Source organism: Nicotiana tabacum, chromosome 18 (assembly GCF_000715075.1).
Source record: "Nicotiana tabacum cultivar K326 chromosome 18, ASM71507v2, whole genome shotgun sequence".
NCBI classification, from domain to species: Eukaryota; Viridiplantae; Streptophyta; class Magnoliopsida; order Solanales; family Solanaceae; genus Nicotiana; species Nicotiana tabacum.
This window is the reverse complement of record NC_134097.1, coordinates 154386678-154401851: the sequence shown is the minus strand read 5'-3', so window position 1 is coordinate 154401851 and position 15174 is coordinate 154386678. Positions and strand designations below refer to the sequence as shown.

Genomic DNA, 15174 nt, shown 5'->3' with positions numbered 1-15174 from the left:
TGGAAACCTTTCAGATATAGGTGATGCATATTTTTTCCCCTCCAATTCCATGACGGGAAGCTGCATTGGTCAACACACATTATGTTTCCTCATTGTCTTTCTTATTTCAATTGAGATTGTTGAGAGGATTTCTCTTTCGTTGTCAGTTTTCAAATGTCTGAATGGGTATTTATCTTTTTCTGCCTTTCTGCTTATGGTCTCTTGAATACTTTCACGTAGAAAAAGGAGCATACACCGGAGCTTGAAAGTGGGGCTGTTAAAGCTATTCAAGATCTGTATGATGTTCTGCGACTTGATGTTCTTCGCTTTAATATGAGGTACTTCGGATGACTTATCATTTTTGGGATTATTATACTCTTTGAATGCGGAGTATAATTACTATCATATCGTTTTAGAGAACACATTGAGACATGGAACATTTTATCAAAGGCAAGGAATGAAGGCCGGTTGTTCTCAAAATTAAAGTGGCCGAGAGATCCTGAGTTGGTACGCTTGTATCTGGTTTCCTTTTACGTTTTGTTCTTAATTTTTTTCGGCACCTGTTTGCTCCTTGTTTTTTTGAATTTGGTACATAAAATGCATGAAATATTTGCAGAAGGAACTGATTAAAAGACTCCATTCGCTTCTAACTATTAAAGAATCTGCTGCCACCGTACCTAAGAATCTTGAGGCTAGACGCCGGTTAGAGTTTTTCACCAATTCTCTTTTCATGGATATGCCTGTAACAAAACCTGTCCGTGAGATGTTATCCTTCAGGTATGTTCTATCACATTGCTACTGTTCATTTTACCATCTTCATTGACCTATTCTGTAATAATTTTCTTCTCTTGCAGTGTGTTCACGCCATATTATTCGGAAACTGTTCTTTACAGCATGTCGGAACTCCTAAAGAAAAATGAAGATGGAATTTCTATTCTATTTTACCTTCAGAAAATATATCCAGGTAATCTTTGTTTCTTTGTGCAAAGCGGTAAATAGAAATAGCTGGTATTTTGCATCTATATTGCGCGGACTCTCCAAAATGCTGCTCAGAACAAAAAATGTACTCAGTTAAATGAACATGTGAGCTTTTAAACTGTTATTTTATCTGTCCCATTTTATGTCACACACTTTCCTTTTTAGTCTATCTAAAAAAGATGACACCTTTCTATATTTAAAAACAAATTCACTTTAACTTCTAGTTTTACCCTTAAAGACATTGTTTTATAGCTACAGAAATGTCTATGACATGTCTTAGACCGCAAGTTTCAAAAGTCTTTCTTATTCTTAAACTCTGTACCTAGATCACGTGATGGTTAGAAAACCAATGCAGAGGTCCGACACCATCATTCGGTGTCCAGTCATTGTTTTTCAAAGGTGTTAGCAGGGAACGCATACTAGGACTAGGCGGTCGAAAATTGCCTTGGGAAGTGGGCAGCGCATATTTCGTGGGGAGCGTGCTCCAACCGTTCGGGCATATGGTAAACCAGGTCAAAATTTGCAAGAAGTAGAAGAATCTGAGTACAATTAGGTTATTTCCATGCTACAACCATGCAAATACTCATACGGAGAAATAAAGCAGAAGTACATGTATTTCGATTAAAATAGAGCTTATGTTCTCATTGTCATATTTCACAAAGCAAAGAGAGCGGTAGGTAATTTGTTGATTTCATCTAGTCCAATTATAGAAAAAGAGCTTACGTTCTCATTGTCATATTTCACAAAGCAAAAAGAGCGTGTCAACATGGGAGGTAGGTAATTTGTTGATTTCATCTAGTCCAGTTATAGAAAAATTAGGGACTTCCGTAGTTGCTCTGAGTCTAGGTTTTGAACGAGTGAGTGGTAGTTTGGGAAGAAGATGAATTCTTATTGATATTGATGGGAGTGAGTGTTTGCACTTTATCTTTACTCAACATGTTACCACTCTTTTTCCTTACTTTTTTCCATTTGCACTTTTGAGGGGGTTCAGTGAAAAGGTTATGAAAGACACATCCAATATAGGCTAAAACACTAATTGGTGCTCATCGTGTATCATCATTGATTTCTGTCTCGTTCATCTTTTTGGTGCTTTCTAGTAGACTAAAGAAGGTACTGGACGATACATTATCTACTTCTAAAAGCGTGTCCTCGGGAGAAACAAATCCTAGATGCTGCTTTGGTGGCAAACGATGTGATAGATTCAATGAGGAAAAAAGGAGAGCTCGGGGTTCTTTGCAAGTGGACCTTGAAAAGTGTTATGACAATTGAATTGGGAGTTCTTGGTTTTTTAATGACAAAGATAAAGTTTCTACAATAGGTGAAGGAAGTGAGTCAATTTCTGTTATTCAAAAGCAAGATACTTGGCTCTTGTGAATGGGAGCCATATGTATTCTTTGGTAGCTCGATGAGTTTGAGGCAAGGGGACTGGTCTACTTTTGTTGGACGACATGCTTATGTCTTGTGATGTATATATTTTTTTTGATAAGGTAAATTGTATTAATCAAAAGGGAGAGAACTCCCGTATACAAGAAGTATACTAAAAAGTAGAGAATTTACATCAGAACATGATTCTCTACAAAACACACCAATCTTCTATACAAATAGGGGCTATATTAGTACACCAAAAAGCGATCAAAGATAAAAGACTATTCTTAAGATGTGAAAAATAAGACTCAATCCCCTCAAAAGCTCTCCTATTTCTCTCCCCCCAAACTATCCACATGAGAGCTAACGGGGCGAACTTCCACGCCTTTTGCTTTCTTCTTCTACGGAAACCGGCCCAACTATATAGCATTTCCTTTACAGTGCTTGGCATCACCCATTGAACACCATAAAGGTTCAGGATCGCCCTCCACAAAGCCAAGGACACAAGACAATGCAACAAAAGATGATTAATTTCTTCCCCTGAGCTTTTACACATAGCACCAACTAACAAGAGTAATTCCCTTCTTTTGCAGATTCTCAGTAGTCAAAATAACTCCCCTCGCCACTAGCCATGCAAAAAAGCACACCTTCGAGGGCGCCTTAGGAATCCAGATCGAGGAGTATGGAAAAGAGACCTCCTCTCTCACCAATATACTCTGGTAAAAGGACTTTACGGTAAACAGACCATCGCCATGCCAACCCTATCTCCAAGAATCACAAGATGGCTGAGACCTGTCTTACCCATATAGTAGTGTCAATAAATCTTGGAGCTCTGCAATCTCCCAATCTTGCATGTTCCTTCTAAATGAGAGGTCCCATACCACCCCCATACATGCTCCTTACGAATCTGTTGGACCATCAATTCCTTCTGGTTTGAAACTCTGAAGACGTGGGGAAGGAGACCCTCAGAGTATCCTCTCCACATCACCTATGATTCCAAAAACTGATTCTCCCTCCATCTCCCATCCTGTAAGAGATGTTGCCACTGAAGGATTCCCAATTCTTCATGATGCTCCTCCATATGCTACACCCGAAAGGTGTTGTGATTGCCTTAGTCCTCCACCCCCCTCCCGTGGAATTGTACTTTTCTACTATGACCTCCCTCCATAGAGCATGCTCTTCTACCCCGAATCTCCACAACCATTTCCCCAACAAAGCTCTGTTGAATACCCTAAGATCTATTACTCCAAGTCCACCCCACTTCTTTGGAGAAGTGACTGTCTCGCAATTCACTAGATGATACTTTCTAGTTCCATCCGCTGCATCCCAAAGAAAATTCCTATGAAGCCGCTCCAGTTTTTCTGTGATGCTCACAGGAGCTTGCAACAGGGACAAGTAATAGGTGGGTATACTCGATAAAGTGCTTTTAATGAGAACTTCCTTTTTCGTCTTTTGACAAGTACCGTTTCTGCCGGTCTGCTAATCTTTTTTCAACCCTTTCGATCACTGGATTCCAAACCGTAGTATCCTTATGCGAAGCGCCCATTGTGAGACCTAGGTAAGTAGTGGGAAGGGAGCCCACCTTACATCTGAGAACATAAGACAAAGCATTGATGTTAGCAACCTCACCCACCGGGAAAATCTCACATTTGCCGAGGTTGATTTTGAGACCTGATACTATCTGAAACCACTGCAGGACCTGCTTCAGGTAGGTCAACTGTTCCATATCGGCATCACAGAAAATCAAGGTGTCATCCGCAAAAAGCAAATGAGAGACTCTTTGGGCACTGAGCACCCCGATCAGAGCTGGGAATCCTCTCAAGAAGCCTCCGCCCGCCGCTCGATCCATCATTTTACTCAAAGCATCCATCACTAGAATGAATAGCATGCGGAATAGGGGGTCTCCTTTGCCTGAGACCCCTGGAGTTGCCAAAGAAACCATACGGGCTACCATTAACCAGGACAGAGAATCTGACTGAGGAAATGCAAAACTTGATCCATCCCCTCCATCTTTCCCCAAACCCTATCCGCATCATAATGAAATCCAGCAACTCCCAATTGACATGGTCAAAAGCCTTCTCAAAGTCCAACTTGCATAGTAAGCCGGGATCTCTATTTTTCCTTCTGGAGTCTACAAGTTCATTTGCCACCAAAGTGACATCCAGGATTTGCCTACCTACCCCATCTTGTGATGCAGATATTTCCTAGTTAATATTCATCAGATAGATCAATGCCAGTGGATATGATGGACAGCATTGAAGCATTTTCAACTGCTTATCTCAGCCTGTCTTTAGGGTGCTTTGAATTTGGGCCAGGCTGTCTGGAACAGGTGATCGGAAGTGTTGAGAAAAACTTAGTAGGATGGCGGAAAAAGTTATTTGTCAAAAGGAGGAAAGGATATGCTTATCAAGAGCATACTATCAAGTGTCCCACATATTGCATTTTTTTGTTACATGCTTCTGGGATTTAGCTCATGGGACTATATGGAGCTTCACAGTTGGATCGTTGGAAGCCCGTGATGAGCCGAAATAAACGAGGAAGACTTGGGGTGAAAGACCTTAAGAGTGTTCACATAACCAAGGGTAATAGTTATGAAAATTTGGTACTTAGAACAGGTTTTGTGGAGTGTGATGATCACATAATATTTAGTTGCAAAAACGAGATGCACGACTAAAAATATTACTATTTTGTAAGCCTTTTACTTTTTGATATACTGCTTGTATACATGTGTTTTTCAAATAAATGAAAATATTATCCTTATGATAAAAAGATAGAAAAGAGTTTTCTTAATAACTTTGTGGACATTCAAATAAAGAGAAACATATTTCTGAGTGTGAAATATAGACACTTATGATAATTTTAGTATTAAAATTCTAAGTTTTGACATTCCAAAGAAGATTTCTTTAGACACTAGAAAGAAAAGAGAAGAAAGCTATTTTTTCTGTTGTTTTGCATAAAAAGATGAAAGTGGAAATCTGATGCCTTATTAGTGCCCAAGGTTGGTTAATGGTTATCCTGTTTTTGTTGCTTTTGTTGTTGGTGTCTTAATTAAAACTTGTTCAGCAATGTATTATCTCTATTTATTTTTTCTGTGGTTTTGTTTTCTAAATAATACTTAATCACTCTTTTGTTATTTTTAATTCTTCCATTTTTTATTTCCCAACTGTTATAGCTGGAAATCTTTGAGGTCTAAAAGTTGTAAGCAAACATCTTCAATTAATATCTACAACTCGATAACTGATTAGGATACGTGTATTCAGAATGTTGTCTTCAGAATGCATTGAAGTGTCAAAACAGAGGAACCTTATAAAAAAAGTGTCCAAAACAGAGGAAAATTTTCTTTATAGCTTGTATTTGTTTGATTAGTCATCTCATTTTCATGAGAAATTACACTTGAAGGTAAGTCTCCTCTTTGTTGTCGTTTCATTAAGAGGAAATAGAAATTATTTGATGCAGATGAATGGAAAAACTTTCTTGCTCGAATCGGCCGTGATGAGAATGCCTCAGAGACAGAACTTAATGATAACCCAAATGACATTCTTGAACTTAGGTTTTGGGCATCATACCGTGGGCAAACATTGGCCAGAACTGGTACTTCTTAATTCTCTGTTTTCTTTTGAATTTGCAGTATATGTTGTCTCCTTGGATGTTTAATGCTACACTTGGCTGCATCATGTACCTGTGAAATTATGTTTAGGGTTACTTACATTAATTGATTCTTCTCCTGTTTTAGGTTTCGAATAGATCATGTGTGTTATCTTTGTTTCTTTGGACGGAAAATATCTAGGATCATGTCTGTTATCTCCTGGAGAAAGTTGCTTACCTGCTTGTTTTTCTGATGAATTTCTTACCTTTAACACAACCCTTCTGGAGTTTTGCAGTTCGTGGAATGATGTACTACAGGAAAGCGCTAATGCTGCAATCATATTTGGAACGGATGATGACTGGAGGTTTGCTTTCTGAGAACCTAAAACAATGTATGATTTTGTTGATTTTCTCTTTCTTCACCAATTCAATCTTCTGTACGTTGTTAGATTCTGAAGCAGGAATCCCACCAAATGGAACAACGGATACTCAAGGATTTCACTTGTCTCCTGAATCAAGAGCACAGGCAGATCTGAAATTTACATATGTTGTCACATGCCAGATATATGGAAAACAGAAAGAAGAGCAAAAACCTGAGGCTGCAGATATTGCATTACTAATGCAAAGGTGAATTAATTTATTCATTTGGATTGTAATGAATGTACAGGATAGATTCTGGTCTTAGAATTGACGTCATAACCTCTCCGCTGACTTGGGTTATACTTTCATGTAGAAATGAGGCTCTCCGAGTTGCTTTCATTGATGAGGTTGAAACTCTTAAAGATGGAAAGGTGAATAAAGAATACATCTCAAAGCTTGTAAAGGCTGACATCAACGGCAAAGATAAGGTGTCATTCTTTTTCTGCTCTAAAATCTGCTTAAGGCGTCCATGTCATTTCCATTACACTTGTTCTATTTACTCTTTAATTTGAATTCGTTCTATGTGTTTTAACATTATGGGTAGAGCTTAAATGAAGAAACATGGTCAACGAGAATTCATATAGCGAACCCCCACTTGATCTTGGTGATGGTAGTAGTAGTAGTAGTTATTGTTGTTGTTGCTGTTGTTTTGTTGTTGTTGTTTGTGTTTTAGCATGTAATAGTAGTAGTAGTTTTTTTTTTTGGTTGTAGTTGTTGCTGCTGCTGTTGTTTGGTTGTTGTTGTTGTTTGTGTTTTAGCATGTAATATGCGTAATTATAGTACACACATATGCGACTTATCTGTGATTTGAATTTCAGAAAATTAATAAATGGTCACATCAGCTCTTTAGAGAGTGAAGCATTATCTGAACGAAGCTGGGTCTGCTTTTGGTGGTGTTGATTTGTGAGTTCTTTTCGTGTTCAGCTTTTGCTATGTTTGCAATTAACCTAGTTTGTGATAAGGCTGTTGAACATCAACATGGGGAAACAACGCGGATAATGGTTCTATGTTGTTGCAGCTCAAACCAAAGAATTCCCACTTCTATCGGGGAAAAAGGAAAGAAAATGGTATTGTAAGTTGGGACCTGGGGTTAATTAGTGCTAGATATCTTTTCTTATTGCAACTTGCAAGATCCTAAATGGAGTAAATCCCAGCTTGTGTCTGTCAAGCTCTTGAAGTATTGTCTTACTAATGAAAAAAAAGTTCTTTAAGTATTGCCTTATACCTTTTGGACTCAAGTTGTTCCAAATGGTGACACAAGTAGGAGCTAGTTGGAAGCAATGAGCAACTAAGTGGGAGCTAATTGGATGTTCATGCTATTAAATGGTAGTTGCCAGTAGACACCACATAAGCTTACCTCTAGAGTCTTTCATCAGCTTCTGGACCTACCACAAGGATATTGCTTCTGGACCTACCACATAAGCTTACCTCTAGAGTCTTTCATCAGCTTCTGGACCTACCACAAGGATATTGCTTCTTTACCGGTGATTTTGGACCCTAAACCAAACAAGTCCGCGTTAGTGGTAGAAGCGACGCAAAATGGATTCTTTGGCATGGTCATTGGCGCTCAAACATTAAAGTAAGTCATAATGTCATATCTTTTTGGACCAAGTGGTCTACGATGTTTAGTAAGGCAGAATACCTAAAAGCCTCTTAAACTTGGCACGTATTATTAGTTGCACAGCTAAACTATTCGTAGTCTTAGTTACCCCTTCGGTTTGGTTATTTGATTGCCTTTACCCCCTAGATGCTGGTGTGGCAAAGAGAGTGGATACACTCTTTTTTAGGCAGACGGGAGTGAAGAAAATCGAAAACTCAACTTCCTGTTGGGATACTTTCAACAGTTAATTGCCGCATAATCATATACAATGCAATTTTACCGGAATTTGCATTTTTGTAGTCTCTTCTGTAGATGCAATTGTCTATTTGTTCGAACTGTGTATTTTTTCATTTTCCAGCCAAATTTCTAGCCAAAATAATGGCGTACCAATTGTGTATATCTTTTTTCTTTAGATGCAATGACTATTTATTTCAAATGCATTTTTTGGGGCCAAATCAGTAAAAATAACTTGGCTAGAGCTCCATTTTTCTTAGCCAAATAAAAAGAGTTTTGCCAAAATAATGGAGTTCAGCCAAGCTTTCTACTAACTTGACACGGAAAAAATGATCTAATAAAATTAATGAATTTAAAAAGGTAAAAAATTATATTTTATTTAAAAAGATCCCTCGTAGACAACAAAACCCACATAGCAGGCGCATGTATGTCACTTCCTTGTGAGGAGATCATCCCGGGGGTAAGGGCTATCAAATATCCAAGGTAGCGCGGGTAATTAGGACTCCTCATAGTTTAGATGTGCAACTTACAGTTCCAAGTTTAGGGGCTAAAAGCTATCAAATATCCAAGTGCAGGGTGTAAGTAGGACTCCTCATAGTTTAGGTGTGCAACTAATAATCCTTGCCAATTTTTTTTTCTTCTTTTTTTTTTTTTGTTGAGGGGGTGGGGGATTAGGTATTCTGCCTTTAGTAAGTATTCCTTTACCGGTTAGGCCCAGGGACATTGTAAGAATTTGCTACAGCTGTTACCTGTCTTTGTTATTTCTGGTAATAACACAACAAAAGTAAGATGAGAGGTGCTATTTTCTGATTGGTGTTATCCTCTTTTTCTGCAGCAATCTTATCTAGAGTAATATAATATACTGAATTTATATTGATAAGATATCATTTTCAGTGATTTAACTTTTTGCCTTGTAGATTCAAAATAGTAATGCTTCTACATGCTTTTTTCTCTACATGATTGCAGGAAATCTACTCAATTAAACTGCCTGGAAATCCTAAACTTGGTGAAGGAAAACCGGAAAATCAAAATCATGCAATTATCTTTACACGTGGAAATGCAGTGCAAACAATTGACATGAATCAGGTAGCCAAGTATCTAATTTTTTGTTGACTGTTAGTCTGTGCTCTATTCCTTGTGTATAGAACAGCATGCGAAGTGGATTTCCCCTTTTGAGTTCCTTTAGCGTCCAATAGATAGTAGACAAAATCTGCATCAATAACTAGGTGATACTTTGGGATCAGGTTGAAGAAAAACCTACAGTAGTATGTATACTGGTGAAATAAAGTGTGAATTTTTTTTTTGTTTTTTTAATAACAACAACTATGCCTCTGTTCCAAGCAATTTGCCAACTCCAGTTTGATAAGGTAAAGTAATTTTATTGATTGTGGGAGTAAAACAGCTCAAGTATACAAGTAGTACTCCAAAAAATAGAGAATCTACACCAACACATGATTCTCCACAAAAGAACCCAATCATCTATACAAGTGGGAACCTCGTGGGTGCACCAAAAAGAAATTTAAAACACGAGGTTATCTCTCAATTGTACAATGTCATTTTCGACCCCTTCGAATGCTCCCCTATTCTTCCTTTCCAAATTACCCACATGAGGGCTAGAGGCACAACATCCCATGCCATGGAACCATCAGCAGCGTCCCAAAGGGTGTTCCTTTGAAGTCTCTCTAGTTTGTCCGGTACAATCACCGGTGCCTGCATTTAGTGACATGCAATATAAAGGAAAGCTTGAAAGTGTACTCTTGATGAGTACTTCCTTCCCCCGTATTAACAAGTACCTCTTTTGGTAACCTGCTAATCTCTTGTCAACTCTTTCAATCACCGAATTCCACATTGCAAGATCCTTGTTTGAAGCACCCGACGGCAAACCCAAGGTAAGTAGTAGGTAGAACACCTACCTTAAAGCTTAATACCTGTGGAAGGGTGTCAAAGTTATCCACCATCATACCACTTGGTATGGTCTCACCTTTCCTGAGGCTAATCTTCTAACATGATATAAATTGGAACCAATTCAGAACCTCTCTCAAGTATGTCAGCTGAGATTTGTGAGTATCATTTGGAAACAATAAATGCGTGACCTTCACATTACTCTGTTGCCCAATCAGTGCCGTGAAACCCATCAAGAAACCTCAAGTCACTGCTCTATCCGTCATTTTGCTTAGCTCTTCCATCACCAATATAAATAACATGGAGGATAATGGACCCCCTTGTCTCAATCCCCTTGGGCTACCGAGGAAACCATAAGGACTTCCATTTACCAAGATAGAGAACCTGACCGTTGTGATACAAAATCTGATCCATATCCTATGCTCCCCCGCAAATCCCATCTTCATCATGATAGAATAAAAAAAAACCTCAATTCAAGTGTGAAGTTTTTCTAGTAGTTCTACAGAGAATAATCATTTTAGCAGTACTTTGAAGTAGATAGTTTGGCCCTTTGTCATCTGGGAACCATCTAATTTTCTAACTTTCTTTTTCTTTTTAATATACATAATTCTTACCCATTTTCAAAGGTAAGTAGAGGTTTAAGCGACAATGATTTCATCCTTGGCAGGATAGACATCATACATGCTGGGCAATCTCTTATGCTTTTACAGATAAATTCTAGAATTCCTGGGTGATTTTGCTACGTGATAGTCTAGGTGAAATGGAAGAATTTGCGGGGCTCCCTTTTTTTTTTTTTGAGATACCCGATGGAAGAATTAGTGAGGCTCTCTTTCTTTTGAGATGCCCAATCTTAAGTCAAATCATTGCATGGGCCTGGTGAAATGGAAGTAGATTAGGAAAGGGAAGGGCGCATTTCACGAGACTGGTGAAATTGAAGTGGATTTAGGAAGGGGAAGTGCCTGCTGTACTCGTGTATTTCTTTTTCAAAGATAATATCTTTGTCAGTTTCATTGTCATTAGGCTTTCGTTCATACCTTGCTTACCTCGACCTATCTCTATGTATTTATCAAACATAGGATAACTATTTTGAAGAGGCTCTGAAGGTGAGAAATCTTCTTGAGGAGTTCTTCCTTAATCATGGCATTCATCCCGCTACAATTCTTGGTGTTAGGGAGCATGTGTTTACTGGCAGGTGATTATGGATCTAATGATATATTATTTCTTGTCATTGTATTTCCTGTCAGTCATCTGATATGGGTTTTTGTGTTTCAGTGTTTCTTCGTTGGCATCCTTCATGTCTAACCAAGAAGCAAGCTTTGTGACTATGGGCCAGCGTGTTCTGGCAAATCCTTTGAAGTGAGTGCATGTTCATTACTTTGATATTTATATTGCACCAGGGAGTCAGTTTATGACAGGTTGTAAAATTCCTCAGAGTTCGTATGCACTATGGACATCCAGATGTCTTTGACAGAATTTTCCATATTACTCGAGGTGGTATCAGCAAAGCCTCGCGTGTGATTAATATCAGTGAAGACATCTATGCAGGTAATGGTTTGCTGCCAAGCACTCCACCAGCATACACGTTGTACTCTCCATTTACATCTATTTAGTTGGAAGCTTGCTCATTGTGAGAAAGCACGGGAGAAAATATTATTGATGATTAAAATTCTATGTTACAATAAGCCCTATTTATATGTATACCTAACACATAACCTACTCCTATTACATAAGGGACTAGGACTAATTACATACATTCACATAACTATTCTAACACTCCCCCTCAAGCTGGTGCATATAAATCATATGTACCGAGCTTGTTACATATGTAGTTAATACGAGGACCAGTGAGAGACTTGGTGAAAATATCTGCAAGCTGATCATTCGACTTCACAAACTTTGTAGCAATATCTCTCGAGAGTATCTTTTCTCTGACAAAGTGACAGTCAATCTCGATGTATTTAGTTCTCTCATGGAACACTGGATTTGACGCAATATGAAGAGCAACTTGATTATCACACACAAGTCCCATCTGACTAATCTCACCAAATTTCAACTCCTTGAGCAACTGTTTGATCCAAATTAGCTCACATGTCGCCATAGCCATTACTCGATATTCTGCTTCTGCACTAGACCGAGCAACCACATTCTGTTTCTTACTCTGTACAGACAAGATGTTTGATGAATAATCCCATGAGAGTTCATAAACTGCTGAAATGGGGAAGACGTACTCTAGGGCATTATCACTACGAAATGTGCGGATAGAAACCCCAAATTGGAAGAAATTTAGGAAGGAAGAAGAAGATGTACCAAATCTGTTCCTACAAAATGGAAGTGCACTGTTGGAAGAGCTTATTTCTTTTTCTAGTGGAACATATGACATTCCTATCCGTAGTTACAGCGCTCAACAACTTGTTAAGGCCACAAACAACTTCGCTGGACGTGTCCATGCTAGCACCTACGGTTACATCTGTAGAGGAACTCTGCAAGGCCGCTCTATCTTGGTCAAAATGTTCATAAATATTCCAGGTAACCAACCATGTGGAGGCGGAGCCAATCTTGCTGGAGCTGTACGTGACATTGCAGTCACATCACTAATGAGCAGAAATAAGAATGTTTTAAAGATTATAGGTTGTTGTTTGGAATTCAGATATCCAGCACTAGTGTATGAGGATGCCAGATTCGAGATTCTAGCTAATTTCCTTGACCCCAATTGCGATAAATTGTTAAGTTGGAAAAGTAGATTGAAGATTGCCAAAAGCATTGCCAGTGCAATTCTTTATCTACACACTGCATTTCCAACTCCCATTATCTACAGGATCTTGAACCCCCATAACATTATCTTGGACCATCATTGTGTTCCCAAACTGTTTGATTTCTCATTTGTTATTTCTCTTCCTCCTGGAGAGTTGCAAGTGGAAGATGACTTGATTTGGATTCCTGGCTATTTCGATCCAGAGTACCAATCTTCAAGGTTTGTCACTCAAAAGACCGACGTCTATAGTTTTGGTGTGCTTCTACTTGTGCTCTTAAATGGACAAGGTCCTATATGCAGGGCCAATGAAGATGATCCAGAACACATTGTGAATTATGTAAATGACCATATTCACAAGGACGATCAATTCAAGCAGATTGTGGACCCTAAAATCTTGAACGAATCGAATGTAAATCATCAACAGCTACAAGCTTTCATTAATATCGCTTTAAGATGTGTCCAGGCTAAGGGAGAAAATAGACCAGATATGCTCGATATTGCAAGAAAGATCCTGCAATTTGAGTAATGTGTGTACAACTGATTCATAGGCTCTAGAAAGATTTCTTCTTGAATCTATGGTTATGCAGTGTTACAATTTAGAATGTCGTATGTAGTTGAGAACATTGCATATTTCTAGAAGTGCAAGAGTCAAATTAATTGTTTTCTTGTTGAAATTCATCATATACTTGTCCCACAAGACATGCCAAACATAATCAGTTTCGCAAAAAAAAAAAAAAAAGAAACCCCAAATTGATTTTGAATTTCAGCATGGAAGGTCTGGAAAATAGAAAACAAATCAGATCGATTTTTCATCAAAAATATCCAAGTGCACCTGGAATAATCATCAATGAAACTGACAAAGTAGCGGAATCCCAAGGTAGAACTGACCCGACTAGGACCCCAAACATCTGAATGGACTAAAGTAAAAGGTGACTCTGCTCGATTATCAAGACGCCGCGGGAAATGGGAGCGGGTATGCTTACCGAGCTGACATGACTCACACTCTAGAGTGGACAAGTGAGATAAGCTAGGTACCATTTTCTGAAGTTTTGACAAACTGGGATGTCCCAACCGTTTATGTAATAAATCTGGTGAATCAGTAATGGGACAAGTTATTGAAGGAAAACAAGATACGAGTCCATGTGATTTTGAAAGGATAAGGTAATAAAGTCCATCTGATCACGTTCGGTACCAATATTCCGCCTTGTACCGCGTTCCTGTATAAAAACAAGGTTATCAAGAAATAGAACAACAGATTTAAGTGATTTGGCTAAGCGACTAACGACTATGAGATTAAAAGGACTACGGGAACATAAAGAACTGAGTCTAAAGGTAAGGAAGGAAGTGGGCTTGCTTGTCCTATTGCAGTTGCCATGATTTGAGACTCATTGGCCATTGTGACCGTTGGAAAAGATTAAGAATATGAAATACTAGTGAAAAGAGATTTGTTACCAGAAATATGATCAGATGCACTTGAATCAATGACCCAAGACTCAGAAGGTGAAGATTGGGAGACACAAGTCATGCTACTATTTGTTGGAACAACGGAGGCTAATCCTGAAGATGTCTGTTTACGTGCTTTGTCCTGAAGGAACTCAATATAATCCGGTAAAGAAACCATCTGGATTGGATTCAATGCATTCGATCCAACGGATTATGTGTCTAAGGCTTCTAATAAGAATGACATTATAATGTTCACACCGGAAAAAAAATCAGAAATCCCTTATGGAAATTACTATTAACGCCAGAAAAATCAGAAAATTTTCTGAAAATCACTGTTCAAAGCGGAAATCACTGTTCACACCGGAAAATATAAAATTGTCAGAATTAGGTTTAAATTGGATGGGTAGGCTCGGAATTGCAAGACGATTACACTGTCTAAAAGAAATTTTTTCAAATGTTGGCCGGAACATCCCTCACACGCCGGCGGCGACAGAACTCCGGCAGGCGCATGGGGGCGCGTGGGGGTGTGTTTCCAGGTGTTCTTTTCTGGGGTTTGGTCGCCTATCTCTTGGGAACCTTTTGGTGGTGTTGGATTTCGCACAAAACTGATAATTAGTGACTTTGACTCAAATAGTCACTTAGGTCACCGGAAAATCGCACGGTGACTGAGTTGTTTCTTCCCGAATATCGCTGGAATGACGCGCAACGATCTCTTCTCACTGGTGCTTTGATACCATGTGAGAAAGCACAAGAGAAAATATTATTGATGATTAAAATTCTATGTTACAATAGGCCCTATTTATTTGTATACCTAACACATAACATACTCCTATTACATAAGGGACTAGGACTAATTACATACATTCACATAATTATTCTAAAACTCATATACGATGATGTCCCCTAGATTAATAAT

The 15174-nt window shown here is 38.6% G+C and overlaps 2 protein-coding genes across 5 annotated transcripts in view; both read left to right on the top strand.

Annotated features, from left to right (window-relative positions):
- The window catches only part of LOC107760121 (callose synthase 9), a 48548-nt gene that overhangs the window by 25138 nt on the left and 8236 nt on the right, over positions 1 to 15174 (top strand). For 2 of the 4 annotated variants that reach the window (XR_012702414.1, XM_075237537.1), the window contains exons 29-40: positions 220 to 317; positions 396 to 486; positions 596 to 756; positions 834 to 943; positions 5779 to 5913; positions 6204 to 6272; positions 6357 to 6534; positions 6641 to 6755; positions 9128 to 9247; positions 11140 to 11255; positions 11336 to 11419; positions 11496 to 11608. Coding sequence is in view for 2 of the 4 variants with exons in the window: in XM_075237537.1 (XP_075093638.1) it covers positions 220 to 317; positions 396 to 486; positions 596 to 756; positions 834 to 943; positions 5779 to 5913; positions 6204 to 6272; positions 6357 to 6534; positions 6641 to 6755; positions 9128 to 9247; positions 11140 to 11255; positions 11336 to 11419; positions 11496 to 11608 (1390 nt within the window). In the remaining 2 variants the exon portion in view is untranslated. Of the gene's footprint in view, positions 1 to 219; positions 318 to 395; positions 487 to 595; positions 757 to 833; positions 944 to 5778; positions 5914 to 6203; positions 6535 to 6640; positions 6756 to 9127; positions 9248 to 11139; positions 11256 to 11335; positions 11420 to 11495; positions 11609 to 15174 lie in introns of all 4 variants that reach the window. The other 2 variants (XR_012702413.1, XM_075237535.1) reach the window with 1 other exon arrangement.
- LOC107803028 (non-functional pseudokinase ZED1-like) lies at positions 11645 to 13546 on the top strand. Its single transcript, XM_075237539.1, has one exon. The coding sequence runs from the start codon at positions 12277 to 12279 to the stop codon at positions 13339 to 13341; it is 1065 nt and encodes a 354-aa protein (XP_075093640.1). The 5' UTR covers positions 11645 to 12276; the 3' UTR covers positions 13342 to 13546.